At 43.2% G+C, this 15,823-nt stretch overlaps 3 protein-coding genes across 3 annotated transcripts; 2 read left to right on the forward strand and 1 right to left on the reverse strand.

Annotated features, from left to right (window-relative positions):
• Positions 1 to 2,071: 2,071 nt before the first annotated feature.
• Positions 2,072 to 5,129, forward strand: F5147DRAFT_772164 (uncharacterized protein; the record flags this gene model as incomplete). Its single annotated transcript, XM_041441327.1, has 5 exons — positions 2,072 to 2,407; positions 2,987 to 3,187; positions 3,239 to 3,529; positions 3,577 to 3,777; positions 3,837 to 5,129. 5 exons carry the CDS (start codon positions 2,072 to 2,074, stop codon positions 5,127 to 5,129), a joined length of 2,322 nt encoding a protein of 773 aa, XP_041294370.1.
• A 775-nt stretch (positions 5,130 to 5,904) lies between these two features.
• Positions 5,905 to 8,374, forward strand: F5147DRAFT_772165 (uncharacterized protein; the record flags this gene model as incomplete). The annotated part of the gene is made up of 5 exons (XM_041441328.1): positions 5,905 to 6,127; positions 6,183 to 6,257; positions 6,311 to 6,449; positions 6,573 to 7,096; positions 8,082 to 8,374. 5 exons carry the CDS (start codon positions 5,905 to 5,907, stop codon positions 8,372 to 8,374), a joined length of 1,254 nt encoding a protein of 417 aa, XP_041294371.1.
• Positions 8,375 to 8,891: 517 nt separating this feature from the next.
• On the reverse strand, positions 8,892 to 11,239 carry F5147DRAFT_651604 (uncharacterized protein; the record flags this gene model as incomplete). Its single annotated transcript, XM_041433548.1, has 11 exons — positions 8,892 to 9,005; positions 9,243 to 9,260; positions 9,625 to 9,816; positions 9,866 to 9,969; positions 10,159 to 10,173; positions 10,293 to 10,361; positions 10,433 to 10,442; positions 10,496 to 10,700; positions 10,791 to 10,812; positions 10,896 to 10,909; positions 10,962 to 11,239. The coding sequence occupies 11 exons, from the start codon at positions 11,237 to 11,239 to the stop codon at positions 8,892 to 8,894; spliced, it is 1,041 nt and encodes a 346-aa protein (XP_041294372.1).
• Between the last annotated feature and the right edge of the window lie 4,584 nt (positions 11,240 to 15,823).

Consider the following 15,823-nt stretch of genomic DNA (forward strand, 5'->3'; position numbering starts at 1 on the left):
AAAACATCATGATTCAGATACACCTGACCCTACTACTTTGGAACACGGACATTAGTCTAGTATACAAGTGTGAACCAATGACATACCAGGAAGGATGCCAGGTTTCGAATAATGAATTGAGTGCTCTGAACATTTAAAACCATTCCTTACCACCAGAGAGCGCACACGCCCTACATTCATTTCCACTGAAGGTTCAATGATACAGCGAGGCACAAACAATGCTCCTGACTGTATCTATAAATGTTGTAAGGTCGCGCATTGCCTAGTCTGCTATACTTGAGACGACAAGTGCGTTCGACCCTAAAGGGGAAGTGAGTGCAGCAAAGATCTAGTAGTAGGCGCTGAAGGCGCTACTGGTTGGCGAATGCGAAGCGCAGGAATGCGCGCACGTGTATGCAGAAGCAAGAGAGAGTAAGAGTGAGTTTGCTTAAGTGATGATTAGACACTAGACAAGAGGTGAGAGATGCAAGCTGAGAGATGTTATATGCGAGGTGCCAAGGAATAGATTTCAACTATGCTCTGCTAGGTAGTAAATGGGTATTGTTGTGGTTCAGTCCTCTGTCGTCCGTTCCTAATAGTATGTACTGCTGGCACTTATATATGGTGCCTAAGCGCTGTCATGCGGAACTGAAACACTACTGAATAAGGTATGTAAAGATATATGTAAGTAAGGGTCCATGATAAAAATAAAGGTGGAACAATATGCAAATAAGAGAAATGGAAATATACGCACTAGAGAGCTTGGTGGACAGTGGATGGATGCTTCTGGATGGCTGGCGCTATAGGGCGCTCAAGCGTGGGAAAGCACGCGCGCATATACATCGTGAAGCGCTGGAAAGGCATGCGCGCGAGTTGCATGGGAAAGCTGCGCCTTGTATAGGAATAGCTGCAGGTAGCATACAGACTGATGCTACAAGTTCATGCTGTGTACTCCTTGGTGAAAACTGCGATATTGCACAGTGAGAGGCACGAGTCTCTACACCGTGTCACCAAATTGTTTTTTTGCTCTCTTGGCCTTGAGCTGCCAATAATGTGTATGGATCTGAAGCTGGAGGAGGAGCTGATCAGTGAGTTCCCTTTCAATATGTCGAACTTCCAGATCTGCCCATGCCATCTCCAGCAAGTACGTGGCTGCCTCAGCACTCTCAGGATACGCTCCACTAAACAGCTACTAAAAGTCAGCAAATATATGTCTTGAACCCTAAATAAAGGATTCACCTTGTTGAGCATTCCTGGAAGTTCAGAAATGGTTGATGAGTCGCTTGAATACTCGAAGTCTGGTAGAATTGGATGTAATTTTCTCCTACGTCTAGAAGTCTGAGTCGAAGATGAGAGATTGTTTGTGAGGGAATGAGAATTCAGATGGATAGAGGGAGATGGAGAATGTGATTGGTCCGATGAGGACATTGTAGCTATTGTTGAAGTTACTCCGGAAATTGCCGAATATACTCAATACTCCAATCAATACCGCATGTTGAGTAGCATGCGGTGCCCTTCATGTGGAAAGCGCTTTCTGAATGACAAAATTGTTCTATGACATCTAAATCAACCTCACTGCAGGCATTTTTCCATGTTCCTCCACCAAACATCCAAAAAACATTGATTGAGAAGATAGAAATTTCCTCTCATTACTCCTGTCAAAACATTGAAAAAAAGTAATTCATGTTTCAATGATGTTCTGTGTGTAGGACATGATGCAAAAATTAATTATGTTCCTTCAAGGATAATATTGTATTTTCTATCTATTGTCTTTGAAATAACAGCTTAAATTCATGTTGATTTTCTTCTCTGTGTTCTTCAAATATACTATGTTTTTCAAATTTTCTGTGTATATTTGAAAAACACAGAGGAGAAAATTGACATTATTTTATGCTGTTATTTCAAAGACAATAGATAGAAAATACAGTATTATCCTTGAAGGAACATAATCAATTTTTGCATCATGTCCTACACACAGAACATCATTGAAACATGAATTACTTTTTTTCAATGTTTTGACAGGAATAATGAGGGGAAATTTCTATCTTCTCAATCAATGTTTTTTGGATGTTTGGTGGAGGAAAATGGGAAAATGCCTGCAGTGCCTACCTCGCGATGTTTCAGTTGGAATGATAACTTGATTTGCTTCTCAGGACCACCAGTGCAACCCCAAGAACCTCAAGCCTTACTGCCAGAAGACGAAATGAATGACGCATGGATGATGGAAGACCATCCTGGGCCAGAAGATGGGGATACTGGTGTAAAGGCTGATGATGGGGAAGAAGTGGTGGTGTTACAGGCATCTGTAACACCTACAGGAGCCCCAGCTCTGCCTACACCAGCCCCCGCTCTGCTAGACTCCCGACGCAGCGGAACACCGCCTGCACTTAGAAAGACAGCAGTCTGGACCGCTGTGACGCCGCCCCTGGTGCTGTGACACCGCCCCTGGCCTAGTAGGCCTTGTACCTGAACCATGGAGGCTGTGCGCCTCATGGTCACCCTAGATCAGCGCATGTATACCCCATGCCGCTTCATGTAGATCCGGAGTGCCTCTTGGTGCCTCATGTACTTGCGCAGTCGCACTTGGCACTGCATGCTTGATCAGAGGTTAAGCCTCATGTACCTTATCTGACCTCATGTCTTGTTATCATAGATCCTAGATATACTATTGATTACAGACTGAGCTTGAACACTTACATGTAGCACATATAAGTAGACAGATTATTGTACTTAGACTTTACTTTAATCTACTAGGTTCATCCTTGAAACTTGTTCAACTAAGCCTTCCAGCTTAGTTGTCTAGACTGCACTTCTAAGTCGCTCCCTGCTTCTTAGCCGTATCCACTAGCCCTGTATCTCGACGAGCGTTGTCTTACCGAGATCACCGGAGGAACCCTTGATGTTCCGTCAAGCCGAGAACCACCCTTAGCTTCAGTAGGCTCACTTGAGCCGTCGCTAAGAAGACCTATCCTAGTTCGCACACGCCGACTGACGGTCAGCGTAACAGGTGGTTTATGTTGGTGCGGCAAAGACCTGGGGTAGAGGAACTGCGTTCATGAAGCAGTTCAAGTCTGACACTTACACTGAGGAGAGGGTGAGCAATCCATATTTTCCATTCGCTGGAAAACAAGACTGGGAGATGGCAGCATTCCTTCTTTGGTCGGACCTCAGCATGGCAGACATTGACGAGTTCCTCAAGCTTGAATTTGTGAGTCTATTTGTGTTGTGTGTAAGAATGTCTGAACTCAGGTAAAATTAGAACAGAAAACTACTACTTTCATTTCACTCTTCAAGAGAGCTCAGAGGATGCGCTGAAATGCTGCCATCTCCACCTCAATGGAAACATCAAATAGTCCCTACGGAGTTCCTGACGACAAAGACCCTCCAGATATTTTACCAGGATCCAATTGAGTGCCTTCAGTCGCTTCTTAGCCACCCCATGTTGGCCGATAGTTTTGATTTCATCCCATGCAAAGTCTATGCTGAGGCAGAACATGCCGTTCATGTTTACTATGGTTTCATGACTGGTGACCATGCTTGGGAACTTCAGGTATGTTCAACTCTCAACTTCTTCAACAAAGCTAACCAATAATACAGGAAGATTTGCCTGATGGCATGACCCTACTTGGTGTGGTCCTCTCCTCAGACAAGACCAAGGTCAGCAACCTTGCTGGCAACTGCTATGCCCATCCACTCCTCATCACTCTTGCCAATATCGACCCTGATGTACATGCTAAAGGATCCCTCTTGCTCTACTTCCTGTTGCAAAGTTTATCCATAGGGTTAAACACATGCATGGTGTTCTGGAGGACCAGTTGCTTCATCAATGAATTGACATTGTGATTGAACCATTGAAGCAAGCTGCACACCTGGGCATCATGATGAGTGATCCAGCGGGGTTCAGTAGATATTGTTTCACACCCCTTGTTGCGTATGTAGCCAATACTCCAGAGGAGCTCGTCATCGCATGCATAACCATGAATGCATCACCCGTCACTATGGCTACATGTACCAACTTTGGGGATCCAGACTGTCACCCTCTTCGTAAAAGCTCCTCTACGCTTGCTAATATTCAAAAAGTTGTCGCCTTTGTCTTGCCATCTGACCTTGTGGCATTTTTCGAGGAGTGCAAGCAATACCATTTGAATGGTATCCAATGGCCATTCTGGATGGATTGGGTCACCGCGGATCCTTCTTCTTTCCTGACGTCGGAGTCGCTCCATCATTTTCACAAAATGTTCTTTGACCATGACTGTGCCTGGTGTATTGACGTAGTCAGTGCCAAAGAGATTGACTTTCGTTTTTCCTTACTCCAGATGTGTACCAGGTATCATACTTTCAAAGAAGGGATCTCCAATTTGAAGCAGACTTTGGGTCAAGACCATCGCAACATCCAGCATTATATTGTTGGCGTTATCGCTGGTGCTGCTCCCACCCAATTCATAACGGCCATCCAGACCCTTCTTGAATTCAGATATCTTGCCCAAGCTCCACAATTTTCCGATAAAATGCTAATGGAGTTGGATAACTGTCTTCAACTCTTCCACGAACATAAACAGGGCATTGTCGATGCAGGTGCCTGGAGAGGGAAGGATGGCGAGTTTAAATCATGGGTAATTCCCAAATTAGAATTGCTGCAAGGGGTGGTGCCAAGTATCCAGTTGCTTGGCATACTCACGCAGTGGTCTGCAGATCCGACCAAACACGCACATATTGCCATTGTGAAGGTGCCTGCAAGAGCTGGAAACAATCATGACTATGATGCGCAAGTGTGTCGCCACCTTGACTGTCGTGATAAAGTAGATCGCTTTGATCTTGCGCTTCACATATGCGAACAGGAAGAATGTGCTATTGATGATGAAAGCGATGATGAGGACATCGATAGCAGGACGGTCCAATGTTCCATCAAGGACTATTTTTCACGTGCCCATGAACTCATCAATGGCGATCATCCAGAGGCACCCTATCCCTATCGCACGTTCTCAACCTCTGTTGCAGCTTACCATCTTAGCTATAGACCCACCCTCACAAAGATGACTGTTGATACAGTTGCCGACCAGTTCTTGCTTCCTGACCTTTGCCCTGCAATATCCGATTATCTAGACTGTATTGAGGCACACGATGACTTCCCCATTGGCAGCAGGCGCTGAGCTCACCCTAGTTGTCCCCTTCCTTTTGAACGCATCCAAATCTGGTATAAGATGCACATTCAATCAAAAAACTTCCATGATGCAAACCAACTCGAACCCTCGCAGGCAATACTGGCGGAACCACCCTCAAAGAACTGGCCCTATGGTTGGTATGATTCGGTCCTGATCAATATAGACAAAATATCCAAATGGCCAAAGTGCGGTCTTGAAGGTCAGCCACTCCCGCTCCACGCATGATTTTACTGATATGATAGATGTAGGGCATTGTATCGCTCACCTCCATTTGATTTTTTGTCCAATCACACAACTTTCATATGGGAATGCATACTATGCCTACATTGAACATTTGGATGTGGTTGGATTAGATAAATCGACTGGTATGTATGTTCTACAACGTGCCTATTGAGCAAATGGTGATTGGATCGGTGATGTGATTAGAGTCATTCGAATCCAGGCGCCCATCCATCTTATCCCTTGGTTTGGTGATGTAGCAGAGCCACAATTGACTGCGCAGACTAGTATCAATCACTCCACGGAATTTTTCTTAAACAAGTTCTGGAATAAGCAATTATTCTACGTGCTTCACTGTCCTTAATAAATCTAGACAGGGGCTTGTTATCTCAAGATGGGCTGTTCATGTAACTTGGTTTATTAGATTTTTTTTGCATGCCTTTTTTTATTGGGTGTCCATTATTACAAAAGGCAATGGGAGTCTCAGGCACCCCAGCAGTGCACATCCTCACGCCATTTTGCTCGACCTGTGAATCACTGTACGATGGCAGCAATTTTTGGATCTTCCACTGGCAGTTCACCATACTACTACACTCGCGCAAGAAAAGCAGAAGTGAAGACCAAGGAGGATACAAAGATGGCATCTAAACCCTCAACCACCACTGCTTGGTTGAAATATAACTCTACTAGCAAATCAAAAGTGCAGTCTCTTGGTCCAACTTCCAAGCCAGCACTTAGTAACCAGGCAGACATTGTCACAACATCTTGTAGGTGACTAGTTAATTGTTAGCTATCCATGATAATGACAGACTTTGGCTTCAGGCAAACCCAAGGAAGCTGAACATCTCACAACTGAGAGTCTGGTGAATAGTTTGAATAATGTCATTGTCTCGATAGGTCAACTCGATTTATTGTTGAATGAAACCGAATTTCTCACGATGATTGAACAGGCAAATGTGCCGACACAATTATAGATGCACTTCAGCACATACAAGTAGAGCCAATGTGTTTTTCGAATGTTTCTTTTCATGAATTTGTGACCATGCTTGACTCTATCAGCGGGAATGATACACACTTCTTGAAAGCAAAGTTAGTTTATAACATTGTGTGAATCTATGCATACCTAATTGAATGATGCAAGATGACATATTTTCCATGCACCATGGTCCTCATTATATACTCCCCCCACCCGGTTCATGATCAAACAACAAGCGAGATATCATCTGCAATCTCGAGCGAGCCCCATTCCCTCTCGTTTATGCGATCTCTGTTGATGGTTAACGTCATACCTGGTTGTATCTATTCGGAGGATATCTTCACTATCCCCAATATGCAACTCACTTTAACCCCCACCACCTCAGAGGCGGCGGAGACTGAGGTGCTGTGGTACATGGAGACCATATTTTCTCAATCTAAATGTGTCGCCCTCAAGAAGATAGAGAAAGTCCTTGTTACTCACTGCAAAATCATATGCATATTATTCATCCTCATATCTGAGCAAACTCATTATGAAACACCCTCAGAGGATTCCCCTACTTACAGCCAAGCACTCGCTGACAAATCTCTGTGCCCATACACCTCTTTTTCACCACACAGGGATGGAGACAAGTTATTTGATCCCGTTAAAGCGATGGGTCATGACTGGATCAATGTATCTAAGGTCGAGTACTTTGTCTGGCTTAAGGAGGACGACAATGTCATCAATATAAACGATCCTCACATGGCTTATGGAGTGGGTAGCTTATTTGACGTATCCAATAGGTACTGACATCATTTTTTCAGACACTGTTTTAGACACTTGATATGGACTAGATCAACATTGCCTTGAACCAAGGCATGGACTTGGTCAAGTCCGTGATGTGCACCAAATTAGATACCCTACAACCTGCTGTCGACCACGCCAATCTTCTTACACCAAGCATGATTGCATTTGACTGAGACACTAATGTTACCTTCATATCTGTCGCTGTGTACAAGACAGCTCAGCACTGGAAGAATGAGTCCATTATTACCATTCAAGGCCACCCCATTGCTCTACCACTATGATCATGATGAGCAATGGAAGGGTATGAAAAGCAAGTGGACCGACTGGTGGGTGAGTGCCTCTATCACAACTTCCCTTCCTACTTCTGATCCTCCTTCTGGTTGTGCAGGATGTTATTGAATGTTATAGGTGGGGCATCCCAGATTAATTTTGGGTAGACTTTATGGCTGACAATGGTGAGCAGATGAAATTCACTGCCATTGTCCACAAACTCCATGATGAGCACAAGGCAGAACATGCTGCACTGGTGGAGCATGCTCACCAAGAATTTCATGCCGAGTTTGATGACCTTTTTACTTACTAGCGAGGAGGAGAGGAGCATGTGATGATGAAGCCATCTGCCATTGCAAAGAAATACATCAAATTGACAACTGGACTTGTGGTCTGTAACTGATGATAGACAGTAACCAGTCACTAGTAGTAATACCATAGCTTTCTGTAAATAATGACCAATGCTACATGTTCTATTGACTTGGAGGCTCAGAGTAAGCTTGTGTACATGTGTGTTTGTTTGAACACATTGAGGAAAAAAGTGGTCATACTTCAAATAAGGGGCTCTTGCATCATCTCATCATCTCCCACATCAACCATAACCACATCATACACCAGACTTATTCAAACACAAGTAAGGTAGGCCTCATGGATGATGGTACCACCATACTGATAGATCAGAATAGCATCCACAAGCACTACCATGTCAACACTAGTTAAAAACAACAACACTAAAGCTAGAGTGATGGGCGATGGCGATGCGAGTCCAGAGCCCGAACTTATGATGGATGTCAAGATACACGACAGTGACATTAGGCACTTTGCCCAGCTTGGCTTTGCACTGCCAGTCAAGGCTCTCACGAAACAACATGGATTTCATGGAGATGCTATTCAGAATGTTTACATGCAACTGAACGGCTATGCAGAGGCAATAGAAGTCATTAAGGAGATGCGGGATGCTGCAGAGGAGCTGTTATGAACTAGGATAGTTCTTCTTGACACAAGCGCGAATGCGTCTGGTGGGATGTCGAGGGTGTCTTACAAGTTGATCGAAGGTCGACAGGTCTCTCCGTCAATGTCGGTAAGGTCCTTGGACCTCGTTGAGATGAAGGGCTAGCGAGAATACGGCTAAGGCGTGGTGAGCGACTTAGAAGTACAATCAGAGGTTCAAAGAAGCGAGTTGTTTAAACAAGCTGGTTCAAGGTGATAGTAGATTAAAGTAAAGAACTAATACGATAATCTGTCTACTTATATATGTCTGTAAGTAAGGGTTTAAGCTCAGTCTGTATCTAGGGATCTATGCGAGTCCTGGTGAGTCAGAGATAACAGTATATGAGGTCAACCATGAGGATCAGATAAGATACATGAGGCTTAACCTCTAATCAAGCATGAGGTGCCTGGAGGCGCTCCGGATCTACATGAGGCAGCATGAGGCAACATGCACCGGCTAAGTGTCTATGAGGTATACAGCCTCTGGGAATCAGGTACAAGGCCTTCTAGGCCAGGGGCGGTGCCACAGCGGTCCAAACTGCTGTCGTTCTAAGTTCTAGCGGTGTGCCGCCGCGTCGGGAGTCTGGCAGAGCAGGGGCTTCTGTAGATGTTGCAGTAGACTGTAACAGGAGCAAGCTATGGCCACATTACTGAAAAGAAAGGAGGAGGACATCAAGGAAGAGGAGTAAACATTACATGCTATCAAGATAAGTAGTATCTATGTCCCAGCCTGCTACAATATGACATCTTTGAAGTTCTTCCTCCAGCATCTGAGTTCAAAAGAGCCCTTGTCAACACAAACAGACAATCAGTTTAGAAGATGATGTGCACCAAACCATCCTGAGAAAGGCACCTACAGTCTTAGGATCTGGGGCCTGAGTTATGAATATTGCAGTTTAGCACATGTTTCACTCTATGAAACACTCATATCCAGCCTCTAAGGCTAAAAGAATCCTTGTTGACACCTTGTGCAAATAGACAATCGGTCTTCAAAGTTCCTCTAGCATCTGAGGCTGAAAGAGTCCTTGTTGCTAAGCCTAGTGCACTATACAAACAGTGACTGGTAAAAAGCAAGGCAAAAAAAAGGGAAAACAATGTAATATAGTATGGACAGTGAGCAGAGCTCAGCCACAGGAACAGCATCTCCCGCACTGAGAGCACTTCATCATCAGCCATCTGTTAGGGTTCAGGAATTGCTCCTTTGGCTCAGTAGGATTATCATTCAGAGAAATGAGATACTTTACAATTGTCATGTTCATAAATTCCACACTCCATCCTCCCCACTTGTAGATTCTCCAGAGTAACCAACACTTCTTGACATGCAAGAACTAGCACCCCCCCCCTCCAGAATAAATGTGTGTCATATGGAGTAGGGTCAATGTCAACATTGAGGAGGTTATTCTGAAAAAGCTCCAGGAATTGCTCAGAGGACTGATGAGTTAAGTATGAATCATAGTAGGTTGTCAGACAATTGACATACCATGGGACTATTGGCCTCCGTAATTTGGTCACCTGAAGCAATTTTTTGAAAGAGGTAGCCTGACATGACTTTTGACTCCTTCAGCCAGGCAGCAAGTGCTCTCACTGGGCAGAGGTGTGCCTCAGATGATAAAAAGGGCCAGAGGTGAAATAGTTTGATGTCTAGGCAAGTGGGCACATGCATGAGTCAATAGTTCATGGCTAAGAGTAGAGTCACATACTGTCATTTTGATGAGTTTTGTGAAAGGGAAGATATAGTACTATCTGAGTATTATGCACATGAAGATTATGTACCTGTATCTTCAGAACCTCATCAAAATGAAGCATATATATGAATGTCACAGTATAGGCAGCTGACAGAAGCTGCTGTATATGCCCACCACCTCATTGACTCAGGTTATTACCAGAACCACTACGCACATGCTCACCAGGTTGGTAGGCACGAATGGTCCAATTTTTAGGGAGGTGGTTGTAATATATAGTTTTAGCAAGATTTCCTGTCAATTTCGGAGTTAGGGACATCCAAAAGTCACTGAGGTAATAGCTTAGGCACTGTTTGCAACCTCACCCACTTGCACCTATGAAGAAGACAAGGTGAATCATTTGGTCAAAGAGAGAAGAGCATTATTACCTTGCACTTGTGGAACGAGCACATGTAGGATGATACCTCAATGGAAATGGAAGAGTTTATGACTATCAGCCCACCTCCAATATCCGACTCATGCCATGTCAGATTGCCTAGACCACTAAGCCTCCCAAATGCATATGTCATAAACACCTGCATCTTCTGTGCATGGCCATAGGTGCTCCACTTGACATGAGATGGCTTGAGTGTGCTATCAAGGTTGATTGAGTCACACCTGCTGCAGAAACATGTTGACCATTAGCGATTGGTCGTACTGGATGGGACCATACCACTCACGCACTCATGATCCAGGCCATGATCAACTACAGCATATCAGGCCATAACTTTTTGCTGAAAAAATTCTCACTCAGCCCTGAGAGATGGAGGCTTCTGAGAAAGGACACACATGAGTTCATCAGCCTGTCAAGAATGAGTGCCACTCTGCCCATCAACAAGAAAGAAGCTCCCACACCTCTGATATTCGGCATTGGTGCCCTCCATGATGCTCTTTGAGGCCTCCATCAGTATGGACTGCAATGTTGTATCAATCAAGCTAGCGCCAACTGCGTGATGCAACTCCAAAGTAGTGAACATGCTGTTCATGTTGCTCTTGCCTGGTTCAGCAAGCATAGTCTCTTGTTCAGCAGTGAAGTCCTTGGTGATGTTGTCCATTTCAGGACTGACGGTAGCAGGCACAAGCAGGCCATGCAGACCCAGAAAGCTCTGGATAGTGTCAATGACAGTTGCCATTGTCAGTGGTCAATGTCTGAGTTTAAGAGGGCTGAGACCCCTTTGTTGGCAGGCCAATTTGCAAATTGGCGGGTCTCTGATATATAAAATTTAAACAATCAGCATGTGGGACAGCAGAAGGATGTCTCATGGTTCACATAACAGAGCAAAACTCGATAAGAGAGCTGGACTGTCCTATGACTCACATGTGACTGTCTTAGCACCCATGAGGACTGTCTTTTTCACATCTGGAAAGCTCTGCTTTCCCTCATTTCCCCTAGGCTTTGCAGACAGTTCTGACCGTTCACCAGAGGTTCCTTTGGCAGAAAAAGACAATCTCACCTGCATGACATCATGAGCCCACATTCTTCCGAGAACAGTGACTCACCAATAGCCCAATGGCACTCAATTGTCATATGAAAATTGGCGGCACTCTGCAAGTTGTCAGCTCTAGTAAGATTATTTTAAGTTAGGTGTATGGCAAGTAAGATCAAAGTTGTGTTACTTACTGTTGCAATTGGTCACCAAATCACCCCGATCCCACCAGTCCAACGCTCCTGCAGCGGATCCGAACAGAGGTGTCACTTAGAGATCTGCAGAAGGGCCCAAACTTTGGGGGAGCAGAAGAGAGGAATGTTGACGGCACACTTGTGCACCATTATAACATGGGACTCACCCTCCAAGCATTGCTCTCTTTCCTCGAAATCCCAGTATTGATTCTACAACCAACTACACACTCCTTTACTACATTCGTTTGTCAGCAAAACATAATGCCTTCAGTGAGTAACACAAACCACCTATGACTCTCGATTTCCACCCCTTGGCATTCCATGATGTGTGGCATGTCAGTGTTCTGTGCTAGCCTAGGATCCTCTTGGTCCTCTTGTTTCCCCTGCAACCCAATAGAACTGGTTGGGTTGCCAAGGGTTGCCAGAGAGGGCTCTGTGAGTGAGCGAGCAATGGTGGATCAGATCAGAGGAGTGCCTGGGAGTCCTAAACTTGAGCTGATGGCTTGTATGGCATGGCATGGATCCAGGAGGAGATGGGCGGTGTAGGACTTGGAGTCCTTATGGCCTCATAGAGGTCTATTTTCCGATGCATGTGGAATGCTAATCATTACCCAAATCATTCCCTATCATACCCGACTCAATACACACCAAACCCGAAAACATTGGACATCAGACATTGGGTTTCACATCGGCTGATTGGATATCGCGTGCACTTGTCCTACCTATGTCCAGTCTCATTGCGCTAGCCCCACTAGGTGCATAGTTACTTGTTTTCACATCCCTAATATTGTCGACCACATTATTACATGTATTCCCATGGTCCGCAGTACATCATGTCTTATTACATAGGACATAGGATCCGAAATATTGCGCTACTACTTTCGCCTATAGGGTTCCGGATTTCTATGTATCTACATAAATATTGGACTTCCCATAGCATCATCATCATCAGAGTAGAGGAGAATCGTCTCCGACGCTTAGGGGTCAAACCTGATATTTCATAGTTCTTAGTTGACATTGCAAATATCATTGTTCCTTCACCGTCTATATCCGTCATTGTTATTATTGTGCACACTGCTCACTTTCCCGACGCTCGCTATTGAGTTACTATTAGTTTCTGATACACCGAACCTGAACCCAATAACCCAAAACCCAAAAAACATCAGACCTGACACTTTTACATCAGACATCGTAATTATACCTTCGGACATTGTTTCCCGCACTCGGATTATTGACCTCACATCACTCACTGACCCCCAGAACTATTCCCAGACCACAGACCCCTGGGTCTAATGCACTTGTCACCAAGTACAGCAGACTAGGCAGTGCAAGACCACAACATAAAGATATCAGTTTGGAGCCATCTTTGTATAGCCCCACTCTGTGTTGTATACCTACAGTGGGTCATGACCAGTCATGATCAGTCATGCATAACCCAACCATTGTTTTTCCAGATTGAAACCATACTTCTGTGGCAACTAGGCCATATTAAATAACTTACATAACTGAATAAATAATGCTGTAAAGCTCATTGACTGCTATAGGGTTTGGGAGAAAACTCATTGTTTATTAGCTGGGTGCTACTAGATGGTCCCATGAGTCCATGTGTCCCAAGAGTCCACACATTGACTCTAGCACACACAATTCTGCATGGAATCCTTATCCATGATAGATCTGGATTCACCCAAACATAATACACACTGTCATATTTTTTGGTTGAAGAAAATTGAAGTAGATCTTGCATCAGAAAAATGTTAGCTTACTTAATCTTACTTATTTCAACCTTTTTACTCCTGAAAATATTAGATTTGATGCTTTAGTGTTGGACATTATAATTATACCTTTGAACCTTGTTTCCTACCTTTGAAATTTTGACCTCACATCCATCACTGATCCTTAAGACTATTTTAAGACCACAGACTCCTGAGTCAAACATACTTATATATCAGCATAGCAGCATAGGCAGTACAAGACCTCAACTTTCATTCTATCAGTTTGAAGCTTGTTTCATATTGTCCTACTCTGAGTTGAATCTCTGTAATGCATCAAAATCTATGCTACTGCCATCCAGTTCTGAGTTTCTTAATGTCATTTTGATTTTCTTCAAAAGTTTCTGAGTTGATGTTAGTAAGACAGCTATGAGGAAATGCCCAACAGTGAGATTAATAGTATTTTCCATGCATCTGCCATTGGCAAGTTAGATGGTGCTGAATGACACTGAAAATATCATACCTAATATATCCTTCTAAGGTAGATGTCATGCAAATCCAACAGATAAAGCATTACAAATTTGTGATAATACTGAAAAAAATGACAACTAATTAACAACAAAGTTTAAAAAAAATCCCACTCAAATATGTTTCATCTGACTAAGCCATTGATCATTTATCAACTGTTGATATGTTAAAATGTTACCTTGGGTATGTTTCAAAACATACAGAAAGTTGTAAAGAATGTATGAGAAAAGGTAAGAAATGCTAACTAATCTGTTGTGGTATGTTTGACACTGATCTTTGAATCAGATAAGTATTAATTTAAATGGTTAAGTGATAATATAGGGACTTCAAGTCTGAAAAATACTCAAATAAAATCTCAAACTCATCATCTGCAGTACCTTATGTTGTTTTACATGTATTTTGGACCCAAAATATTCCAATACTACTTTTGCCTATAGGTTCCTGGATTTCTACATACCTACATATATATTAGACTCCCTATCACATTATCCATCATCCAAGTATTAGGGAGCCGTTTCCTGATGCTTTGGAGTCAAACTCAATATTTCGTAGTTCTTAGTTGATATTGCGAATATTACCACTCTTTCTATCCAAAATACCTGACATCATTATTCTTATGCAAACCGCTCACTTTCCTAACATTCGCTATTGCTATTCCCTGCAATCCACTGAACCTGAAACCTGAAACCCACTGACCCACTAAATCCAAAAACATCAAACCTGACACTTTGGCATCAGATATTGTAGTTATACTTTTGGACATTGTTTCTTGCATTCAGATTATTGACCACTGATCATATCACTAATATCCTGACTAATTCCAAACAGCAAACTCCTCAGATTGAATGCACTTATCTCACAAGTATAGCAGACTAGGCTGTGCAAGACCACAACATTTTATATTTTGCTAGATACTTACTTCATGTAGTATCCAGCAATTATTGTATTCCTACACTGATGTAAAAGCATTAGGTTTGTTGGGTTCAGAGTGTCAGAAACTAATAATGACATGTTAGTGAGTGTCAGGAAAGTGAGCAGTGTGCATAATAATAACAATGATAGGTGTGGACAATAGTGGGATTCAAAGTAAGATTTTGAATGTTCAAGAAATGCACTGAAAGTGCATTGAAACATATTTTGAAAGAGCCATGAAACTTTTTCAGTGTGATTTTAAGCTTTACTTGATTACATTCAAGGCTCAGTACAAAGTCTAAATCTAAGGTTAGGGTTATACATGATGCCTCAACAATCTGCGCGTTGTAGCACTTGAGCTTGCGCTAGGCTCATATTCAGCTATTTTCCAATGCATGCCAAATGCCCATCGCACACGAATCACTTCCCGATGTTATCCAACACTCACCCGCTCAATCCAACGCTAACCCGCTCAATCCAATGTTTATCCACTAAACCTGACACTAAATCTGACGGACCCGACATTTCCCACACATCGGACCCAATATTTTCCCGCGCACTTGTCCTGTCATATCTATCCCCACTAGGTGCGCAGTTATTCATTTTCACATCGCTAACATTGTAGAACACATTATTACATGTCCACAGTACCACATGTCTTTTTACATAGGACATCGGATCCAAAAATCAGCGCTACCACTTTCGCCTATAGCACTCCAAAATTCTACATAGACACTATATATTTCACATACCTCCTACCTATTACTTTACCTTTCTACCTCCGAGTAGGAGGAGGTCATCCGATATTAGTAGTTCTTAGTTGAATTCTGCAAAATATCATCCTTTCATTATCTGAAACATTCCGAAACATCCAACATTCGCTATCCCTGACATTCACTATATTCCCGACACATTTCCAACACTAACCCAATGCAAACCCGACGAAC

This window comes from Suillus discolor (genome assembly GCF_016758755.1).
Source record: "Suillus discolor strain FC423 chromosome Unknown F5147scaffold_19, whole genome shotgun sequence".
In the NCBI taxonomy this organism is placed as follows: domain Eukaryota; kingdom Fungi; phylum Basidiomycota; class Agaricomycetes; order Boletales; family Suillaceae; genus Suillus; species Suillus discolor.